This window comes from Amblyomma mixtum, chromosome 10 (assembly GCF_055824585.1).
Source record: "Amblyomma mixtum isolate Tamu chromosome 10, ASM5582458v1, whole genome shotgun sequence".
Taxonomy (NCBI): Eukaryota; Metazoa; Arthropoda; class Arachnida; order Ixodida; family Ixodidae; genus Amblyomma; species Amblyomma mixtum.
The window spans coordinates 127866640-127889621 of NC_143021.1; the positions used below are offsets into that span (position 1 = coordinate 127866640).

The 22982-nt window shown below is 46.6% G+C and overlaps 1 protein-coding gene and 1 pseudogene across 1 annotated transcript; one reads left to right on the forward strand and one right to left on the reverse strand.

Moving 5' to 3' along the window:
- Window positions 1–521: 521 nt before the first annotated feature.
- LOC149326909 (uncharacterized) lies at window positions 522–5659 on the reverse strand (annotated as a pseudogene).
- A 2208-nt stretch (window positions 5660–7867) lies between these two features.
- On the forward strand, window positions 7868–11277 carry LOC149326910 (uncharacterized). Its single transcript, XM_089562522.1, has 6 exons — window positions 7868–8522; window positions 9101–9954; window positions 10130–10261; window positions 10400–10471; window positions 10588–10655; window positions 10796–11277. The coding sequence occupies exons 2-6, from the start codon at window positions 9929–9931 to the stop codon at window positions 11275–11277; spliced, it is 780 nt and encodes a 259-aa protein (XP_089418648.1). The 5' UTR covers window positions 7868–8522; window positions 9101–9928.
- Window positions 11278–22982: the final 11705 nt, after the last annotated feature.

The window sequence follows — 22982 nt, forward strand, 5'->3', positions numbered from 1 at the left end:
TATTTCCAGGACATACGGTTTGAGTACCGAGCCGTCCACGTGCCTACCAGTAAATTCATAGGCTATGACTTGCTTCCATCTTTGGTTTACCCCACCTAGCATAAACACCAGAGCATGGTTGGCTGCTTCTTCAGGCTTCGAGGGCAAGGTCGTTCCTCCCAAAATCACGTCTTCTCCACGGTCGAGCTCAAATCCGGGTGCTATCTCCATTTCATCTAGAAAGAGAACACAGTCTTTTTCCACGTCCTAATTTTCCCTCTGCTGTCGACCTCATCACGTCGATCACTTCGTGCAGGATACCTGGCAGAAACTTTAGGCTCTGAATTCTTCCTGCTAACGTTCTGCTTGATGGAAAAGAGTAGCCAGTCTTTCTGAGCGTTTCATACCCAGTGGTTCCGCAAGCAAATTTAATTTTTAGGCCTTGCTTTACTGTTTGCGCTGACCATGAATTGCCACGATTGTTGTTCCGAGAAAGGGCACGAATTTGGTTTTCATTTAAAAACTTCGTATTTCGTGAGAAATTAGCTGCCTCTTTCTGCAGCTTGCAATTCTGCTTCTGTAGTTTTTTGACAGTGTTCTTAGACTCTTTATGGTAATGTTTCAGCTTATTATTGGCTGCTGTGAGATCTGCGATCTTCTTCCTAAGCTCTGCTGCCTCAGAATCAAAGGGTTGGGTCGCACGAACCACTGCAGTTTCTTGAGGCCGTACATCCGTGGCGGCCGGAGTAAGTTGTTGACTAGCATTGCTGTTTTCTGTACCTACCAATGTCTCATTTTTCACTCCGTCTGACGATGAATCTGCTGGAGGATACTCTTGCGTGTTTAAGGGAAGGACGCTTCTCACGTCTGGTGAAGCACCTTGTGCGGCAGCGTCATCATTGAATAATGCAGGCACATGCACACTTTGGTCCATTGGTGGCCTCCGCTCTTTAGGAAGTTCTGGAAGCAGATAAATAAGCGAAAAGAGCACATTACATATTTAAAATAGTGGTCCTTTTGAAAAACTCCGAAAGCAAGCTTTTCTGCATTCCAAAGGACCCTTCACCATGACGGCCCATCCTAAACGTCACGTGCAGCTGTTTTTCACCCCCTTCAACAAAAGTAGTGGCTACGCAAAGCTGGTGCTAATCCTTTATCCCGACAGCGTGTCGCGTAAAGGAAAGGAACGCGGCATTGGGCTATATATGTCTGCAGCATTGCACTTTTTATTTTTACCCCAAAGCTGGTTTGGCGGTCAGGGTGAATGAATTTTGCAGTGCCAAGGAGCTGACCTCCGAAGTTTTGAAAAGGGTCCACAGAAGACGCACCAGAAAACTTAACATGCATGCACACCAACCACTTCCTCACTCAACGTTTTCAGATGTAGACGACGAGGCAATAAGCAACGTGGCAACAAGCACCAAGGTTAGCAGGTATCTGACCATTATTTATTTATTTATTTATTTATTTATTCAAAATACCCCCAAAGGCCCTCATTTGAGGGTATTACATGGGGGGGGGAGGGGAGTAAGTACAAAGCATTGTTATAAGGTTAAAAATATTGCACTAGAATAAAATAGAAATAACAAAATATTAATCATAAATAGGCATTCACAGAAGGGGTCGCAACAGTGCACATAACAGCAAAATTTGAGCATAAACAACAGCACCGCTAGAAAAAGAAAAAGACGACACTGGAAAAGGTGCGCTGAAGTACAAAACAAAAAATATAAAATAAAAAGAAGACAAGGCGGAAGAAAAGAACGCTAAAAAAATACCTTTTTAGTTGTTGAAACATGAGTGCATAAGATGTTGGAATTTATTTAGATCAGATTCTGTGGCAATTTCTGATGGCAAAGCGTTCCATTCGGTTATTGTGCGTGGTAAAAAAGAATAGGCATAATGGAATGACTGGCAGTTAATGCGTTTAACTTTGTAAGGATGATCGCGACGTGGAAAGATAACTGGCGGTGGCTGAAAGAATTCATCATGAAGGGAAGGATGGTGATAAAGCTTGTGGAAGAGTGATAGATGGGAAATTTTTCGGCGCAGTGCTAAGTTATCTAACTCGGCTTTAGTCTTCAATGAGGTGACGCTGGTGTAACATGAATAATCAGAAAAGATGAATCGCGCAGCACGGTTTTGCAGGGCTTCGATGTTACTGATGGTATAATTCTGATGAGGATCCCAAATGGCAGACGCGTATTCGAGTTTCGGACGGATTAATGTGGTGTACGCTAGTTTTTTTACATGTGTCGCGGCCTCTTTTAAATTATGTTTGAGAAGTCCGAAAGTACGGTTAGCGGAGGCAAGAGTGAGATTAATATGATGATTCCATGATAAGTCGGATTGAAGGTTAATGCCAAGATACTTGTTACTTGTGGTGAATTCTACACTATTGTTATCAAGAAAGTAGGCGGTAGGAATACGTGGCTTGTTGGTGAAAGACATGAGCTTAGTTTTGGAAAGATTTAAAGGCATTAACCAATTAGAACACCATGTGCTTATCGCTTCAAGATCAGGCTGCAGTGGCTGGCTGTCAGTGTTACAGGTTATACGTCGATAAAGCACACAATCGTCAGCAAATAGTCTGATTCTGGACGTCACGCAATTGGGTAAGTCATTAATATAGATGAGGAAAAGTAAAGGTCCCAGTACACTGCCTTGTGGAACTCATGACGTAACATTAGCGTAACATGAGTTAGAGTTGTTAACTGATGTGAACTGAATTCTAGATGGGAGAAAATCTGCTATCCATGCAATAATATTAGGGTGAATGTTTAGTTGGGAAACTTTAAGCAACAACCTTTGGTGTGGAACGCGATCAAATGCTTTAGAAAAATCTAAAAATATTGCGTCAACTTGAAAACCAGCGTCAATCAGTGCATGAATATCGTTAATAAAACCGGCAAGTTGGGTGTCGCATGAGTAGCCCTTGCGAAAACCGTGCTGATGATCGAAGATAATGTTATGATCTTCAAGGTAGTTGATGACCTGAGTATGTATAATATACTCGAGTAATTTACAAACTGTACTTGTTAAGGAGATGGGACGATAGTTAAGCGGAGAAGCACGATCACCTGATTTGAAAATGGGTATTATCTTAGCTATGCGCCAGTCGTTAGGAATGGTGCCAGTTGATAGCGACTGGGAAAATAATGCGGTTAACATGGAACAAATGCTATGTGATGTATTCCTTAAAATTTTATTATTGAAGCCCATATGATCAGCGCTAGAAGATGTTTTGAGATTGTTTAGTAGAGATAAAACACCAGGCTCACTGATGACTATCTCGTCCATAGTTAGTCCCACTAGTGCGCTTAATGTAGGCAAGGAAGTAATGTCTTCATCTGTGAACACAGTTACAAACGCTTCGTTAAGAAGTTGAGCGCACTCTGAATCAGGGATGGGAACACCAACAGAATCTGTAAGAGTGATGTCAGGTCGAATTACTGGGTTTACCACACGCCAAAAACGGCGAATATTATTTTTCAGCATGGAAGACAAGTCATGAGAAAAAAAGTTGCGCCGAGTAGATCTTAATAGTGCCTTATAATCCTTTTCACATGCTCTGTATTTGTCATGTGAACTCACAAGACCATTCAGTTTTGCCTGTCTGTATAGTTTTTTCTTTTTGTTGTTCAGCCGCCGTAGACGGTTGGTAAGCCAAGGAGAACTGCTATCACAGGTAATGGTTAACATGGGAATGAACTGGTCGATGAGATCACTGAGGGCAGTTTTAAAAAGGATCCAGTTCTGCTCTATAGAGCGAGAGCAGAAATCATGCAAAAATTTATCAGAAAACATTAATAATTCTGCATTAATTGCATCAAAATTTGCTTTGCCGTAACATCTTATTTTCATTTTAGTAGTTATCTTTTTACTAGCGCGAAATTTAATGTACCCAGTGATAACATCGTGGTCAGAGATGCGTTCCTCATGAGTTATGCCTGAAAATATATCAGGTTTGTTTGTGAGAACTAAGTCAAGTACATTGGAAGAAGCTTTAGTTGATCGTGTTGGTTGGTTAATGAGTTGTGTTAATGAAAAATCAAGGCAAGTGCTGAGAAAAGAATGTGCTTCTGCATCTGTGTCCACTACGGAAAGCGTTGACCAATTAATTCTTGGAAAATTAAAATCTCCAAATATAATAACAGCGGAATTGGGAAAACGCGCATACATTTCACTGAGCACCCGATGATATTCATCTGAAAACGCACCAGACATGTCGGGAGGACGGTAGAAAACGCCGATGATGACACGAAATGCACCATCATTCAAAGAAACCCATACACATTCAAGGAAAGAATCGATAACTATAGGTGTGGCAATGAAATCTTCCTTTATCGCGATGAGAACACCGCCCCCCCCCTTCGCAACTGCCTATCGCAGCGAAAAAATTTGAAATTGCATGCACTGGTAAAGATGTTGACATCATGAATAGTGTCGTTCAGTCACGTCTCAGTTAGTACCACTAAAGAAGCTTGACATGAATCGATGAAAGATGATAGTGCAATACCGTTAGCTACAACACTTCTAATGTTGGTGTACAAAAACAGCCATTCGTTATCATTACCACAATGTGTTTTGGCAGGTGAGGTGGTAGATGAACTCAGGTTAACGGAAACGGAGGGAGGACGTCATTCGCCATCCTCGCGCCCTGATACAAGAATGGCTCGACTTTCGTTGGTGTTCCACATATAAAGATCATCATTAACGAAGAGCTTGTTGAAAACGAGTCGCAATTTATCCCCATCTTTCTTAATAGATTTTGAAAAGTGGAGAAGCTTCCGTCGCTTTTAGCGAACGGCTTCGGAGTAATCGCGCGAGATGCTTAAATTCGTGTTTTTAACTTATAGCCGCGGCTCATGACAGTGTCAACTTCCCTTTCATTAAAATTTGGCTATGATAGGCAGCTTTTTCTCGGAAGAAAAGCGGCCCACGCGATGTGCTCTGGAAACTGATTCAACAGTAAGCCCAAGTTTTTCTTTACAAAAGTCATTTACGAGACGTTCAGACTCCTCCGAAGTTTCCGACTTCTCTGGATCATCTATACCGTAAAATAGAACATTGGATCGCCTAGAGCGATTTTCAAGGTCGTCAATTTTTTCCTGTACAATTCGAGACCCTTCTCACTCTTTACCACGAGCTTAGCAGATGGTGCGGTTGCAAATTTCTGCTCTAGATCGTGAACTCGCTTTGTTAGTTTTTCTAAATCAATTTTTAAGTCTGCGTGAATCTGGAGCACTTTGTTGACAGAGTCTTGAAGGACTGCATTGCTAGCTTCAAGACGTAAGATGGAACCAGCCACAAGGTCCAGCTTTTCCTCTTGAGCCTTAGTCATGGGTCCCGGGCTTAGCTCGACATCGCCTCCCAAAACTAGCAGACACCATAAATAGGACACACCAGCGGGGAAACTTTTCAAAACATGAGGTGGCCACGACACCGCTAAAAGACAGACGTCATCGTCACGGTAAGAATAAGCGTCATAGTAACCAACTTGTAGATACATCAGTGGATACATCAGTGGATACAGTGGATACATCAGTGTAGATACATCAGTAGATACATCACCTTTGAATGGGAACACCGTTGGGACAGCATTGGGCTTGAGCTTCTTCCATCCGTCCATCCGCGCGGTTTTGTTCGAAGCTCTTGTCTTCGAAATGAGCCTGCACATTAATTTTTTATTGGAATTAGTCCCGCATTTCCTGCTCGAGAATGAAAACAATGAACATAGCGCACAAGAAAACAAAGTAGTCCAAATATATCAGTTGAATTACTTTAATGAGCGCCTCAAACTGCACATAACAACATATTCTGTTAACCTCATTTACATACCTGATGAGGCGTCGTTGGACGAAGCATCGAGCTAACAGTCAGCGCACGCTACCGAACGCAGCATACGTGCCCAAAACTCGAAAACTGTAAGTAAATTAATCCGTACTGGTTCCTAGACAACTCAAATGCACAGTAATTGCAACAGCCTATGTGCCCTCGCTTGTTCTCGTGCTCTGTGCCTTGATTCGTGTCGGCCGCGGTTCGCTGACAAGCGCCTCGTAAAGGCAATTATTCTATAATGAACAGAAGCGGCGGAAGCACGTTTGGTACGCATTCACGAGCGAAAACATTGCGTCATGCAATTTCGGATGCAAACAGGCAAGCGGGAGGCAATGGGCGGTTCGGCGCTGAAACGTGCCTTTTGTTTTTACGCCGAGCAAAACGAATAGTGCGGAAATGACATCTGACCAATGCAATTGTTGCACTACACTTAGCTGGCTAAACGCAACAGTGGTGAATAGCAACAAAAACAGCACTGAACCAACATGCAGCACTTACACTACAGACACATGAGGAGTTCGTCGGTTGCCACTTGTCACGCTTGATCCGGACCAGCCACAGAAGCCTGCTTTTCGGGTCTCTTGGAAAATGGAACATCCTCCAACCATTTCTCGAATTGTTGGAGCACTGAGGAACACAACATCCAGTCATTGCACGGCGATGAAAGGCATGCGAACGCAGGCACGCAGCAGTGCCGCCCGCACGACAGCAGAGCGGCGAGGTCGACGCGGGAAACGCAATGACGGAGGGAGCGCGCAAAAACCGGCTCTGGCGGCGTCGAGTAGTTCAAAGGGTGACTTCACCCTGAGCGGGGGGGCGCGCATCGAGGCACCCTAACTCCTGCCGACGGCGTCGCGGCATGGCACACGCTTGGAGAAGCACACATATCGGAGGGTGCACGTGTCCAATCTGGCGTCAGCTTCACTCAAAAATGTGTTGACAGCCAGAGGAAACCGCAAGGAAATCAAGGTACGTCGCTGTATATCCTCAAATCAGGTTTTAACAGTGCACGTTGTTTTTTATAGCATAATACGATCGAGAAGCAGCTAAGGCTGCGTTGAGGCATGGCTTGATGTGCCGCATTGCACGTGTCTTGAAATGTCTATTCTGGCGTGTGAGCTGCCGGTGTGCCTGAACGCTGCCCCTACAACACTCGTCTTTATTTTTTTTTAATCTCTCTTTTCCCTTGAAAAAAAAAAAAAAACATTACTGTTTCTGAGCATTAACGTGGCCCCTGACTGTCTTCTGTGTCTGATTTTTGAGGTACATTTTCGCTAGCCTCGTGCTGGACAAAAGATGTACTTGGGGCCTTTCCACGCACGGCTTTTTTTTACAATGTGTAGCTCAGGCACTTTTGACCTTATGGATAATTTCCTGTATTTCCAGGAACATGTCACATTGCTGCGTGCCATGCTGCAAATCCAGCTCAAAACAAAAGCTTGGCTGAAGCTTCCACGAATTCCCAGCAGATGAAACTCTCCGGCACGCATGGCTGAAAGCTATATCGAGAAAAGACTTCACTCCGAACGATAAGTCCGCCAGCAGTGTCGTCTGCTCGTTGCACTTCTTGAGAAATGACTACTGTTCTGAATCCGCAAAGATCCGGCGTCTGAAACGGACTGCTGTACCCAGTATTTTCCCTGGATACCCGAGCTATATGCAGCCGCAGACACCAAAAAAAAAACGGCGAAAGTTGCAGCGGGAGCAAAAACCTTGCGCAGTTCCTAAAACAAATGTTTTCAGTGCAATGAACTTCATTAGTGATGAAAACTGCAAAACAACCGAGGGCCATGAAGAAAGCACCCATTTGTTCCTGCCTGCTGTAAACAGCCAAACACTGAATTGTGTTGTTCAGGGTAATCCTCAAGACTCTGAAAATCATCGCCCAGCTGCTTCAATAGTTAAATGTGCTACTCAGACAAGTGATGATGTTGTCCCCCATTACCATTCAGATGTAAGAGAAATACGTCGGTTGAGGGCGCACCTTTTCAGAAAAAATAAAGCGATTCGAAAACTTTGCACACAAAATGAAAGCAATGATTTTAAGTCCAATACAGTACAATCTGCACTGAGGAAATGCTTACAAAAAGTGGACACAGCAAAGTTTTGCCTGGAAGACTGTATAGTTGAGCAGCTAACAAACGCTTCAAGGCAGCGTCCTTCTTGGTCACCGGATTTTGTGAAGGAGTGTGTAGTCCTATACTACCTATCGCCAAAAACCTACCGTTACATACGTAACCGAGGCCTTCTGAAGCTACCTTCAAAAAATACTTTGCTCCGGTATGTTGGGAAGTCCAACAATAAATGTGGAGTCACACCGCTGATGAAAGAGCGTCTCATGCAAGAAGTGAAGCAGCTAAAAGAGCAAGCTAAGATGTGTTCTATAATTATTGACGAAATGGCCATAAGCTCGAAATACATATACGACCGCAAGATGCATTGTTTCTTTGGTGATGACACTACAAAGCCTGACACCATCAGCCAAGAAAATGTAAGCAATGTGGTGCTTGCTAATAAGGTGTTGTGCTTTGTGGCTGCAGGGCTGTCAACATCTTACAAAATTCCATGCGTCTTCTTCTTGAAGAACCGGCTAAGTGGTAAAATGCTGCACAAACTAACAAAGCATGTGATCGAAGAAGTCGAAAAGTGTGGTCTTCATGTGGTACGAATCGTTACAGACAACCACAAAATTAATGTGACTATGTGACTAGTGTTATATTGTAAACGCCAACATAACTCGGTTCGCACTCAATAACAATATTGTTCTACCTAAAGTACGCACCAATTACGGGAAACAGGCAATTCATTTCTCATCAGTTGCTGTTTGGAACACTATACCGATAGAACTAAAAAATGCTCCTTCAATTTTCAACTTTAAAGCACACTTTAAAAGATCAATACTTAGCAATGAGCCCTAATTCTGATTAATTTGTTTTCATTTCTTCCTACATGCATTTTGCACTGCTTCATGATCTTCATTATAATTCAGTACGACATCAGCTTGCTTAGTTATGTACAACTTTATATGTTTCGGTGGTCCTTTTTAATAGCTTTTATTTCTCTCCCATGTGTCTGCTTTAATTGTATCTCATACGTGTATATTCTGTTTTGTATATTTATCTGATCTGTCGTATGCTGTTAAATGTTTTACTAGATGTATTTAATCAGGAGGTCCCATTACAGTCTCTGACTTCGGGACCTCCTTCTGCATAATATGCTGTACTCTAAATATGTATCAAGAAATAAAGACTGATTCTGATTCTGATTCTGATTCTGATTCTGATGCGCCATTTTGGAAATGGATTGCTGAAGCCAGCTGTCAGTCACTCGTGCGACCCAAGGAGGACACTATTTTTGTCCTTCGACCAATGTCACATCATTAAAAATGTGCGAAATCTCTTTCTTGAAGGTAAAATGACTGATGGAAGCCTTCGAATGACGGGTTTATTCATAAAGAAGCTCTATGAACTCCAGAAGAATGAGATTGTGGAGCCTGTTCGTTTTCTAACTCAAAAGCACGTGGAGCCGAGCAATTTCGAGAAAATGAATGTTGGGAGGGCAGTGCAGCTTTTTTCGGATGAGGTTATTGCTGCAGTTTCCTTTCTCCTGGAGTTCCCCACTTATCACCCAAGAGCTGAGCCCTTCTGAAATGCTGGTGCAACTGTGGAGTTCATGAAGGCAATCCAGAAGTTGTGTGCTATCCATAATGTGGCCAACAAAAGAGCCCACGTGCAGTTAAACAAGCCCGACCAGATGCATTTCTTCTGTGCGACAGATGGACGCTTGAACTGGCTTGAGGATGAATTCCCGCAGTACCTTGAGAGTCTCCATAGTGCCTGCAAATCCAGTGGAAAAAAATTCCTAAGCGCAGAAACTTACGAGGCACTGCTGCTCACAAGCAAGTCTTCTGTTCTTTGTATTAAGTACTTGCTAGAGAGTGGGTTGTTTTATGTCCTCACGAGAAATCTGTCAAGTGATCCGGTTGAGGTCCTCTTCAGTGCCTTGCGTCAAATGGCTGGTTGCAATGACTGCCTAGAAGCTAGAGCTGTCACCTTCGGCCTTGAAAAGTTACTGCGGACTGGCGTCCTGTGTGCATCGCAGGCATCAAATGTGGGAAATGGTCACTGTTATGAGGTAAGCACAAAAGTTTTGCTGCAAAATTAAATGTATTTCGCTGTATGTGTAGTTCTTGTGGTTTAATTTCATTAGTTTACTGATGCTAGTCTGTGCTGACCATGCAAGAAAAATTTCTTAGCATTTTCTCCTTCTGGTGTCATTTCTGCCGTATTCATTTTCTTTTGTTCTACAGCATGTACAGTGCTTCTACATCAACCCAAATGAGCAGAGTTGATCCAGCTGTGCCGAGCGTGACATCTTCAGGACTGAACATATCGAGCATTCCTCAGAACATCTTGGCTACAACCAGTAGTGCACTACTCAGGTATGCACATCCGCTGTAGCACCATTTATTTGATGTCAGTGTTTCAAAAACCACGCTCGCTTCCACTGGTTCTTTTACCTCTGTACACCACATCTAGTGATAACCAACTTCTGGTTTTTGCACTATTCTGCTTTCCAGCTTGTCTGAACCACCCGATTTTGAGGATGATCAAAGCAGTGCGTCAGCAGCAACTAGCGATGCCCTACCTAGGCATGCATACTCCGTTTAAAAAATGTTTTTTTCAAGCTAGTGCTGTTTCCTTGTGTTTTTGCACCTTTGCCATGCCGGTTACTAATATATAGTTTCTGTGCCGTTTTGTTTTGTAGCATTTGTGAACCACCGAGTTTCGTGGATGATGTCAACAGTTTGCTGGCGCCCTTGAAAGTGATGCCTTGTAAGTAGGCGGATTTAATGCATTGCGCATGCAGTTATGATAGCCTTTCAAGCTTATTTCTTTTTCAAGGCGGGATTGGAGCTCCATATTCCTTAATTATTCCTGATATGAGCACTTTGTTCTTACCTTTTCTTTTTCAGTGCAGCGGCCACCTTCAACAGTGGAAACCGCTGCAGTAGCATACATCGCCGGTTTTGTCGTGAAAGCGATAGAAGAACAAAGGATGTGCAACGCCTGCCCAATATTGAATGATTCGGGACCATCAATATCACCAGTGATGGGACTTATTACCCACCAAACTAGAGGGGGTTTGGTGTTCCTAAAGTCCGAGTTTGTGGCTGTTCTCGTAAAAGTAAAGAAGGCCATCGACATCGCAGTGCCATATATTGGCAGAAACGATGTGTGCAAGGAGATCACGGCGATGATTCTGCCGCATCTAGAGAGCTGCCCTCTTTTTATATGCGAGGAAAGAGAAAACCATGCCTCGGTCACATTCTCAATAGTGGCAAAGAAATTCATAAAGCCCCTCCTATCAAACATTGCTACTCTTGTTACGGACAGAGTGGCTTATCGCAAAAAATTAATCTCTAAGCCGCTTAGTCGAAAGGTTTTGCGCGTTTAAAAAGCTCGAGCGCGTGCGAGCTGACAACTTTTTATTGTAAATAAATTCCTGCATACACTGACTTTGTGATGCTGTAATTTTTTACCATGAATACAGCCATGATATTCAGGTATACAGATTAATCAGAGCCACAGGACGTTGCTCTCCGCGGCTGTCGACTCAGGTGAGCAGATTCTCTAGTACAGGAGGAACCGTCATGAGCTCGCCTAATGAACATAAAAATTGCTAAAGATACTTTAGAAATTCTAAAGTGTGCTTGGCGGAAGCCTTGTGGTCAACCCACGAAAGATGAAGGGCCGAAGGGAACAAAATAAAAATTGTATTTGAGGAAAGGAAATTACGCAGTAACTGTCTCGCATCTCTCACTGGACACCCGTCGTCCGTTTGCAGAGGAAGGGAGGAAGTGGGAACGGAAGAAAAAACACAAAGAGGGGCCGTAATTAAGAAAATTAATTTGAGGAAAGGAAATTACGGAGGACGTTGCGCCGCTGCGTGGAGGAGAGGCCGCAGTTGGCACGATTCCAGCGCATGGTTGGACACCGCGAGCATGGACGGACACCGCGTGCATGAGCCATTAAAGGCTTTCGCCGTTAAAAAATTGACCGCTCAGCGTGCAACATCGCCTGCCCATTTTCATTACAGTACAATTGCTATTTTCCTTAAAGGCCATGTTTTGACCGAGGAGCTCTTGTTTCGCATAGCATCATGACTGCATGCCCGGTTCGGGCAACATGCGGCAGCAGCGTCTGGAGCTAATAAAAAAATTATCTAGTCGCTAGAGGCATTAGTGTTCTTGTGTAGGTTTTCTTCATCGTGGTTTTCCACCATTCCACATCACGCAATACGTCCAAGGCGCCGTGAACCGCCTCGTGCAAAGCCATAGGAAGGGAGTCGAGGAGACGGGAACGCGCGCCGCTGTGCAGCGAAAGGAGTGGCCACGCCCCTCTCCGCAACTACGCTCTCTCCGTCCGAATGGGACGGCCGGAGCAACCGCGCCGCGCGCTCGATCCAGGTGGCCGTGGTTAGAGCTCCGATATTCTGGGGGCGCGGGATAGGTGGCGACAGCGGGCACAGCAGGCAGACACCAACAAAATGCGTGTCTGCAGTGCCATGGCACGCCTCGTCGCGAAGATTCCCATGTCCAAAAATAGGGCTCAGCTGGTACCAAAATATGAATATAGTTTCGTTGTCCTGTCGTTGCCGCACATTTTGTCTGCAGTACTGCAACTATGTATGTTGTCTTGTGAGAACTGGCTAGGTCATTATGACAGAGGATTTCATAATACTAAAATAATCATTCGCTACTACAAGAGCTTCTGTGTTCCGGTCCCCAAATACTACATAGAAAATCTTCTTTAACAACAAAAAATTTCCAGACGCATTTTTTATATTATTATCCCCAACGCTTGCGTTTCCTTCCCTTCGTCATTGAACTGCCTACCTACTTGGCTGCGCCACTGAGAAAGATTACTTAAACTGCTTTTCTGCTGACTATGCTTTGTTTTTTCGAGTTTTGCTTTTGAAAACTCAAGTGTGGTCGAGGGAGGTAGCCGGCTGATTTTGCCCTTAAGTGGAGGGCGGCCGCTGCGGCTAGAAATTCCGCAGACGATGCATAATAATCAAGGTAATGTTTATGTACACTGAGAAAGTGGGCATGAATGGCGTTGATAAAACAAAAAATTCGAGGCGTTATGCTATTTTTTCTACATGAAAAGTAACGCTGTGGAACATTTTTCTTGCCTTCTATTTCTGTCTGCTGTAGCGCCACATTCGAACTTCGTCCTCCAGTACAACTACTGCTGCTCTGCCTTCTCTGAATGGCTCGCAGGCTCAGACGCAATGCTCGCTGCTCCACTGCTGTGCACCGTGAGCAGCAGGTTCACTGCCCACAGCGTGGTTCCGGATGACGATGATGATGTCCTCGGGCTGAATGGTTCCGGAGGACGGACTGTGCGACTTCCTCTTCTTCGAGTCTCTCTACGACGAAGAAAACAATGGCGTGACCGAACCCTACAGAGCCGGATTCCAGCACTTCCTGAACCAGCGAACGGAGATGAAGAAAACCGCCCTGGGTGTTTCATTCTTTCCTCTGTAAGTGAGATGGAGTCTTTCAATAAGCTCTCTGTAAAAATAAGCTCTGTTAAAGACCACGTACACAGATCATTCGCTGCAGCTTATGCGGTGCTCTGCATAAAAATGGAGACTCACTAGAAACAAAGATGCACGCATGTCATTGGTTGAACACGTACAATGAAGGCGACGTTGTCCTGTCCTACCGCGTTGTCCTGTCCACCTTTCTTGTGAGTGCCGTGTTTTTGCGCTAACCTTTGTACGAAAAAAAAAGGCGTAGCACTTCCAGGCCCGTAGTAGGTCTCAAGTTGCATGTTAAAATGATTAACGAAACATTTGTTCTTATTTGAACTGTATATTTGCACAGTATGGGGGCAGCGAACGGCCAGCGTCATTGACTTGATTTGTTTTAAAAATTCCGTTCAAGTGATAACGCCTAAGCAGTCGAATAGGGACTGATCAAGGTCTCAAAACTACTTTTTCGCAATATGCGCGAAACAAAGCGTCAATAAATGCTAACAGGGGTATTACGCATGACCACTGTTCAGGGGAATGAACTTCGAGAATGTGGATGGGCAATACGAAAAAAATTCAGGGGCACTTTGACTGTCTACAGTGCGTAGAGGCGAAAGCGTTTCCGCACCACTTTGACTGCTTCTGTGGCACTGGTGGCGTCACATGTAATTGAGTACGAATTCCTAAGTGATGACAAATCACTAATTAATGGTTATTACTGATTAATGCCTGAATACTAATTAAATGCTAATTAATGACGCTTAAGCTTCGTCTTTAGGAGTGGAATGGGACAGCGTGTTGTAGCGCTGCCAAAGAGGCCACGGAACGCCGCCACCCCTTCGGCGGGATGCCTTGCCGTTTGAACGCAACGCTTTTTGAGGAAAGGAAATGGCGCAGTAAATCTCTGTAATCTCGGTGGACACCTGAATCGCACCATAAAGGAAGGGAGGAAGCGGGAGTGAAAGAAGAAAGACAAAGATGGCCCGTTATGAAGAAAATGAAAATTGTATTTGAGGAAAGGAAATTACGCAGTAACTGTTTCACATATCTCGGTGGACACCCGTCAAAATTCAAGGGGGCACTTTTTTTCACCTAAAGTGTGGTCACTGATGTGTGGTTAAGATGTTAAGCTTCGCCTCTAAGAGTGGAACGCGCCTCTAAGAGTGGGCATTTCCCACGGGACCCGACGCCGACCAGGACTTCCATTTGGTTTGGTTTGGTTTATGGGGTTTAACGTCCCAAAGCGACTAAGGCTATGAGAGACGCCGTAGTGGAGGGCTCCGTAAATTTCGACCACCTGGGGTTCTTTAACGTGCACTGACATCGCACAGTACACGGGCCTCGAATTTCTACTCCAAAGAAATTCAGCCGCCGCGGCCGGGATCGAACCCGCGTCTTTCGGGCCAGCAGCCGAGCACCATAGCCACTGAGCCAACGCGGCGGCACGGACTTCCATTTCAATCCGATTTACACTTTTAAGGAAATATGCGATTATTACAAATCCACACACCAAACTCTTCCCACCCCATGCAAAGGGCTGGGGAAGGCCAACGAGCGGGTACTCCTGCGCCTGCTCACCAACACGATGTTGTGCCCGGCAATTCTACAGCATTTCGATCCTAAATTCAACGGGCGGTGCTCACACTGTGGGGAGGTGTCTGATACCTACCACATGGTGTGGGCCTGCCAGCAGAACCCATCTCTACCCCCTATCCCGAACCCCACCCGAGAGGACTGGGAGGCGACCCTGTCCGGTTGCTGCACCCTCGAGGCCCAAAGGGCCTTAACGCAGTGCGCCCGGGCTGCGGCAAACGCCAATGGTGTGCCTGACTAGGCATCCCACCTAGTGGTTGTAAGGGCGTGACCCTTCAGGTCACGACCCCCAACACCTCTCTCTATTATTAATAAATGTTTTACCACCACCACCACGGAGTCCATAGAACGCCATCGCCCATTCGGTTCTACGCCTCGCTCTTCGGTAAATTGGTTTTTGAGGAAAGGAAATGTATTTCTCTCTCATATCTCGGTGGACACCTAAACCTCGCCGGAAGGGAAGGGAAGAGGATGGCAGTGAGCGAAGACACCGTTTTCACTACACGGGCCTTTGTTCATTCCAAACCATCGAGCTTGCCGAAGTCAGGCAATAAATAAAAAAAAAAAAGCTGGCATGGCGGAGTGGATAGCATGCTCGTCTCTCACGCCGAAGACCGGGGTTCGATTCCCGAGCTCGACCAATTTCTTAATCGGTTTTGTTTATTTATATGGCCTGACTGGTAAAGCTAATTAGGCTAATTGGGTAATTAAGCAATTAACTAAGCTCAGTCGCACTTACTTGGAGCATCACTATACGATCCCTTCAATTGGTTGCATGGTTACTAGCCAAAGTACAATTGGCCCCGTTTGAAATTCGCGCACTGTGACGTCACGACCGTTTCGACCAACTGAAAAGCGTGACATTTCTGTCGACAACTGCTGCTTACAACGATGAGACATTAAAGGCTTTCGCCTGAAAATGATGCCCTGTGCCGTCACACATGGCGGGCGTTTGAACAACTGAGACGTATCTGCGACCTGAGGACAAATATTTCAAGAATACAAAAGCTGGCATTTCATTGACAAACATCGCGGCCTTGTACACTGAATTGTGTCGCGAGTCACTGTACCGTGAATGGATATGAATATTTTGGAGGAACTAAACAATAATTGCGGCTCATGACTCTTCGAGTCCTCTTAATGCATGTATCGTTGGTGGCATTTAAGCGGGCAGTCAGACCAACGGGACCGACAGAGCGGGTGGCACCCGGTAAAAAACTTCAACGCCCATCCACACAGCCACCACCGAAACAACCATCCGGCTCCCACCTATTCAGCCACACACTTATCTGTCCAAGCCATTGCATCCACTCAATCTCTCAGTCCTTACGCTTTACCAGAAATACCTAGCATCTCTCAAACAAAATAATCTGCGGAGTGGACATATGACTGCAAATAAGGGTGTCAGATACGATGAAATATTAGTAAACTTACTGAAGGAGAGCACTGACATTCTATGTGATGTTTTACAAAGATTTTTAGTCAATCATTTTATACACGGCTTTACCCTGAACAACTGAAAATTGGGAAGGTGGTATCTGTGCCCAAATGAGATGACCGGAATGCTATAGTGAGTTACAGACCAATTGTTATGGTCTCATACGTTACTGCACTTTGTTGAAAGCTACTAGCCAAGCGAAAAGCGGAATTTATGGAGAAATATTATGCACTCCCGCGCAATCAGCAGAGCTTCCATCAAGATCGTTACTCCGCGAAGGCAGTACTTTCGGTGGCAGAAGTCCTTAACTATGCATTAAATTATAACCATGTTGCATGGGCGTATTTCTATAAAACAAAAAGGTTTAGACTCAGTAAATGACAGCATGACGATAATGAAATTAGAAGGCTGTGGTTTTCAGGGGCTGCCTTGAATTTCTTCAAATGTTATTTCACTAATCATACTCAATATGTGAAAAACAATAGCCATAAGTCTACACTAAAAGAGGTTAAAATTTTAGTTACGCAGTGATCAGTTCTCAGCCTCTTATTTTTTCTCTACATTTATTAAATCTACCCTAGCTCACTTCAGTAAAGAGGTTAAAATTGAGGTGACGCAGGAATCAGCTCTCAGCCTCTCATTTTTCCTCTATATTTATTAAAACTACACTAGTTCCCCTCAGTGCACAGAGCCTGTTTTATACGCCATAACCCTGCTCTTCTAATAACAAACAGCTCACTTGACCGTCGGATGCTAACCCGAAAGGCGTGAGTATGATCACGACTGCGGCGGTCGAATTTTGATGGAGGAGAAATTCTAGAGGTCCGTGTACTGTGCGGTATCAGTGCACGTTAAAGATTCTCAGTTGTTAAAAAATTCCGGAGTCCTTCACTAAGGCATCGCATCTGGCCTGAGTCGCTTTGCGTCGTTTAAATCACATGAACAAACAAGCAAACAAACATAGCTCACTAAAAGAAGCCGATGCAATTTCAAATGACTCGAAAACACAATAGCATGGTTAAAAAACCACTGGCTAATCTTCAAGATTAAAGAACAAGAAAGTTTACAGTTCCCACCTCAAGCAGTAAACTGGGGCCAGGAACATGGGCACTGTAGGTCGGAATAATACCACTCGATTAAGTACATGATGGAAGGGATTTAGGAATAACCTTAGATAAAAATCTAAATTGGTCTTCTCACATAGAAACGTTCTGCAACAGATTACCCTAAAACTAAACCTACTAAAGAAGCCGATGCAATTTCAAATGACTCGAGAACACTATAGCATGGCTCACTCAAACATAGCTAAAGCAAACGTATCATTGTAGCGTCCGTTCGTTCGCGAAAGGCCGCAAAAAAGGGGCGTTATCATTTTTGTTCGTGACGCGAGAAGCGACCGGACTAATCTTGATTGTCCACAGCCATGAACAGCTGCATATACGTGTTTCTAGATTACTCTAGATGATCTCGACCTGTTATCTCGAAATTTCCTTGCCGGCTTTAAATTGAACGATGCCGCGAGCAGCGGGCATTCGTAGTTCGACGACTGACGAGCACGTTTGTTGCTTGCGCCGCCGCCGTTTTATTCAGTTTTTTTGCGGGCGCAAGTCAGCCCAAATAAAGAGCTTCATTTGCAAGGCTTGTTGCTGTTTTCCTGACTACTGGACTGCTGTCACTACAATGTGACATCTGGTAGAGGTGCTGGGTAACCTTCTACGTTCGGGACACCCCCTACAAGTAGTGACGCCAGCCCTCTGAGTCATTCACCGCAGGACCTGATCCAGTCCACCGCGCAAGCCGACGTCTGCTAGGTGACGCACCTGCGTTCGGGACTCTGGCGCACCCTACCCGGAAGCGAAAGCCAGTATCAACGTCCACCATGAGCTTGCCCCAGACGACGACTCCGATCATTTTTCACCAGCCCAGGGTGCCACCAACCTTCGACGCTACGCCTTATACTGACCGGGAAGAATGGCTGGAAGAGTTCTACCGTGTGGCTATCTTCAACAACTGGGACGATGCCACTAAACTTAGGTACGTCTTCTTCGCCTTGGAGGGACCAGCAATAATCTGGTTTGAGAATCAGGAAGCTAGCCTGACGAACTGGGAAACCTTCAAGGAGAATCTTTTCAAGACCGCCGCCGCGGTGGCTCAGTGGCTATGGTGATCGGCTGCTGACCCAAAAGACGCGGGTTCGATCCTGGCCGCGGCGGCTGGAATTTCTTTGGAGGAGAAATTCTAGAGGCCCGTGTACTGGGCGATGTCAGTGGACGTTAAAGAACCCCAGGTGGTCGAACTACGGCGTCTCTCATAGCCTTAGTCGCTTTGGGACGTTAAACCCTATAAACCAAACCTTTTCAAGACCTTGACAAACGTCGTGTGAAAGGACAGAGTCCAGCAGCTCCTTCAGTCTCGCATGCAACACCCAAACAAGACAGTTGCAGTCTACACTCAGGAGATGAAGCGTCTCTTCCGGCGGGCTGACGCAAACATGAAGGAAGAAGAGAAGGTGAAGTTGCTTATGCGACGAGTTAAAGAACAACTCATTGCGGGCCTCGTACGGAAGCCACCCAAAACCATCGCGGAATTCGTCGCAGAGGCATCCACCATGGATAAAACACTTGATGCCAGAGCCCGCCAGTATGACCGCAAGCAGCGCTTTTTGTCACCAAGTTGCACGACACCGCTAACATCGATAACCTGTGGGAGGTTATACGTGAAATTGTGCGAGAAGAGCTCCGACGATTGCTGCCAACAGAAACACAGCCGCAGCTCACTTCGCTCATCGACGTCATCCGGGACGAGGTGCAACAGGCCTTGGGTGTGACACCGACCACCACGCAGCCTGTGGAGCCTCCAGCCATCACTTACGCCGCAGCAGTGCGCCGTCCCGCACCTCGACGACAGGACCCAAGCCCCTATCGCCCTCAGCCAGCTGCGCTGGACCGACGCCCTATCGTCCCAACCCGACCGTCTTACGAGCGGCGCACAGGGCCGAGGAAATGCGACGAGTGGAGAACACCCGACCAGCGCCGCCCTCTATGCTTCCACTGCGGCGAAGGCGGTCACCCCCTCCGGCACTGCCCATACAGAAGACTGGGCATCCGAGGGTTCTCTTACGACGCTCCACGACCCCGACCCGGCCAGCGACCAGCAGAAATCGAAGAGGTTTTGCATCGGGAAGCATACTCATCGCCGAGCCGCCTATCACGTTCCCCGTCACCATCTTCACCGCGCTTTGTATCTGCTAGCCAAGGTTACGCGATGCGGGGACACTCCCCCAGCCCCCGAAGGTTAAACTGAATAAAGTAGCCTCTGGATGTAAGGTTGCTTCTGAGCGCAAGAAGAAAGATCCTCCATCGACGAAAACGAAAGACCATGCCTCAACTACGAAGACAACACGGACGACGACGACGACGACGCGGCCAGACTTGCACCTTATGCCACCGCCCAGAGAAGTAATGTCGGAATACGCCCACCGCATTCTCACTGCCCGACGAAGCCGAGATCGTACACCGAAGACAACGTGCAATACGAAAACGAGAACAAGTGACATTGAAGTTATGGTCCACGATCACGCGGTTACTGCCTTGGTGGACACCGGAGCTGACTACTCCATCATGAGTGGGATACTCGCTGGCCGACTCAGGAAGGTAACAACAACTTGGGATGGCCCGCTGATCCACACTACAGGTGGCAACCTGATTATGCCGTCAGGACGCTGCACCGCGAGAGTTACTGTAAACGGGATAACCTATGCGACAACCTCTCTGATCCTACAGCTGTGTTCGAAAGACGTGATTTTGGGAATGACATTCCTGAATGAACAACGAGCGATCATCGACCTTCGATCTAAGTGGATCAAGCTTTCCACGGACAAAGCCATACCTGTTGCGACGAGCGCGACTCATCACGTTACCTTAAACGTCCTCGACGAAGCATTGAGCGTGCCGCCCCGAACAAGTGTCCTCGCCTGCATAGGTACTGGAGACATCGAAAATGCCGAAGGCGTCATCGAGGGGAACACCCAGTTTCTCCTGGATCGAGGATTGGGCGTCGCAAGGGGAGTCGCCGAAATCTGACATGGCCAAGCCCAGGTATTGCTAACCAATTTCACCGAAGAATACCGGCATCTCAACAAAGGTACGGCGAACGCTTTCCTCGACGAGCTGGCAGACATCAGAGACATATTTGCCCTACCCGACCAACCCGTAGAACCATCTGACCAAGGCCATTAACCAACGTTTGATATGAACCGAGCATTACCACGGAGCAGACAAGACCAAATACGCAGTCTTCTTCAAAAGTACAGCGATTCCTTCTCATCAGCATCGAATGTGCGACGAATCAGGCTTGCTAAGATCCGTATTGTCACAGACGAACACGCCCCACCACTGCGACAGAGCCCCTACCGCGTATCTCCGCTAGAACGCCAAGCTATCCGCAAGCAAGTTGAGGAAATGCTTCGTGACGACGTCATCCAGCCATCGAGGAGCCTCTGGCAGCACCAGTCGTCCTAGTGAAAAAGAAAGACGGCACCCTTCGCTTTTGCGTCGATTACCGCCGCCTGAACAGCATTACGAAGAAGGATGTCTACCCCCTCCCCCGCATCGACGATACATTGGACCGGTTGTGCAACACTAAGTACTTCTCATCGATGGACCTGAAGAGCGGCTACTGGCAAATTGAAGTCGACGAAAGAGATCGCGAGAAGACTGCGTTCATGACACCAGACGGACTCTTCGAGGTCAAGGTGATGCCATTCGCCCTCTGCTCTGCCTCAGCACGTTCCAGCGACTAATGGATACGGTGCTCGCAGGCTTCAAGTTGCAAATTTGTCTAGTCCACTTAGATTACGTTGTTGTCCTCTCCTCAAGCTTTGAAGACCATCTCAGAAGGCTTCAGATAGTGCTGGAAACAATCAAGTCTTCAGGACTAACACTGAAACCAGAGAAGTGCCACTTCGCTTACGAGGAGCTGCTGTTCCTTGGTCACGTCGTAAGCAAGGATGGAGTTCGGCCAGACCCCCAGAAGACGGCTGCGTTCGCAGAGTTTCCACAGCCTAATGACAAGAAGGCTATACGCAGATTCCTTGGATTGTGCGCTTATTACCGACGATTCGTCAAGAACTTTTCGCTGCACCGCTGAACCTTTGACCCAACTTACCAAGGCTAACGTGCCTTTTAAATGGGAAACGCCGCAAGCGGAAGCTTTCAAAGAGCTGAAGCGCCGCTTACAGTCCCCTCCTGTGCTCGGGCACTTTGATGAAAACGCCGAAACCGAAATCCATACTGACGCAAGCAGTGTGGGCTTAGGAGCGGACCTCGTTCAGAAAAATGGAAGACAGGAGAAAGTTATCGCGTACGCTAGCCGTTCACTGTCGAAAGCCGAGGCCAACTATATGACCACCCACAAACAATGTCTCGCCATTATTTGGGCCACATCCAAATTTCGCCCCTACCTGTACGGACGACCATTCAAGGTTGTGAGCGATCACCATGCTCTGTGCTGGCTAGCCAATTTGAAAGATCCCTCCAGCCGCCTTGCTCGTTGGAGCCTGCGCCTTCAAGAATTCGACATAACTGTGGTCTGTTAATCTGGCCGCAAGCATTCCGACGCAGGCTGCTTGTCGCGAGCCCCCGTCGACGCAGCACCGGAAGAGGAAGACGGCGACGCTTTCTTAGGACCGTTAAGCGCCAGCAGTTTCGAGGAGCAGCAGCGCTCGGATCCTGAGTTGCAAAGCCTAGTTGATTATCTGAAAGGCACGACCGCATCGCCTCCCCGAGGGTTCAAGCGCCAACTGTCGTCCTTCGTCTTTCACAATAATGTCCTCCTGAGGAAGAACTTCGCGCCCAACAGGACAGTGCATATTCTTGTCGTGCCCAAAAATCTCAGGCAAGAAATTATGCTGGCATATCATGATTAGCCGACGGCAGGGCATCTCAGGATTGCTCGCACGTTGCACCGTATACAGGAGTACTATTGGCCGCGGCTAACTACCGACGTATCCCATTTCGTGAAAACGTGCCGTGAGTGTCAGCGACGCAAAACGCCTCCGACTAGACCAGCCGGACTCCTGAACCCCATACCACCGCCAACTAAGCCCTTTCAGCAAATGGGGATGGGCCTCGGCCCCTTTCCGACTTCCTCATCAGGTAACAAATGGATCATCGTGGCCACGGACTACATGACCCGCTACGCCGAAGCAAAAGCGTTGCTTAGTGGTACCGCAGCAGAAGTTGGAAAATTTTGTCCAACAAATTCTCCTGCGACACGGCGCCCCCGAAGTGCTCATCACAGAAAGAGGAACGGCATTTACAGCGGAGCTCATGCAAGCCATTTTAAACTACAGCCAGACAAGCCATCGGAGGACAACTGCCTATCATCCACAAACCGACGGACTCACAGAGCGTCTGAACAAGACCATCGGAGACATGCTCTCCATGTACATCGACGCCGAACACAACACGTGGGACTCTATTCTGCCCTACGTTATCTTCGCCTATAATACTGCCGTCCAGGAGACAACCAGGTTTACTCCATTCCAGCTGCTATACGGCAGGAAGCCCACGACAACACTCGACGCAAT

What these genes read in the sequence shown, in the direction of transcription:
- LOC149326910 (XM_089562522.1), top strand. Translation starts at nt 9,929, where the DNA reads ATGTGGGAAATGGTCACTGTTATGAG. An exon ending in GAAATGGTCACTGTTATGAG is followed by an intron (nt 9,955 to 10,129) that starts GTAAGCACAAAA and finishes TTTGTTCTACAG; the next exon opens with CATGTACAGTGCTTCTACAT. An exon ending in ACCAGTAGTGCACTACTCAG is followed by an intron (nt 10,262 to 10,399) that starts GTATGCACATCC and finishes TCTGCTTTCCAG; the next exon opens with CTTGTCTGAACCACCCGATT.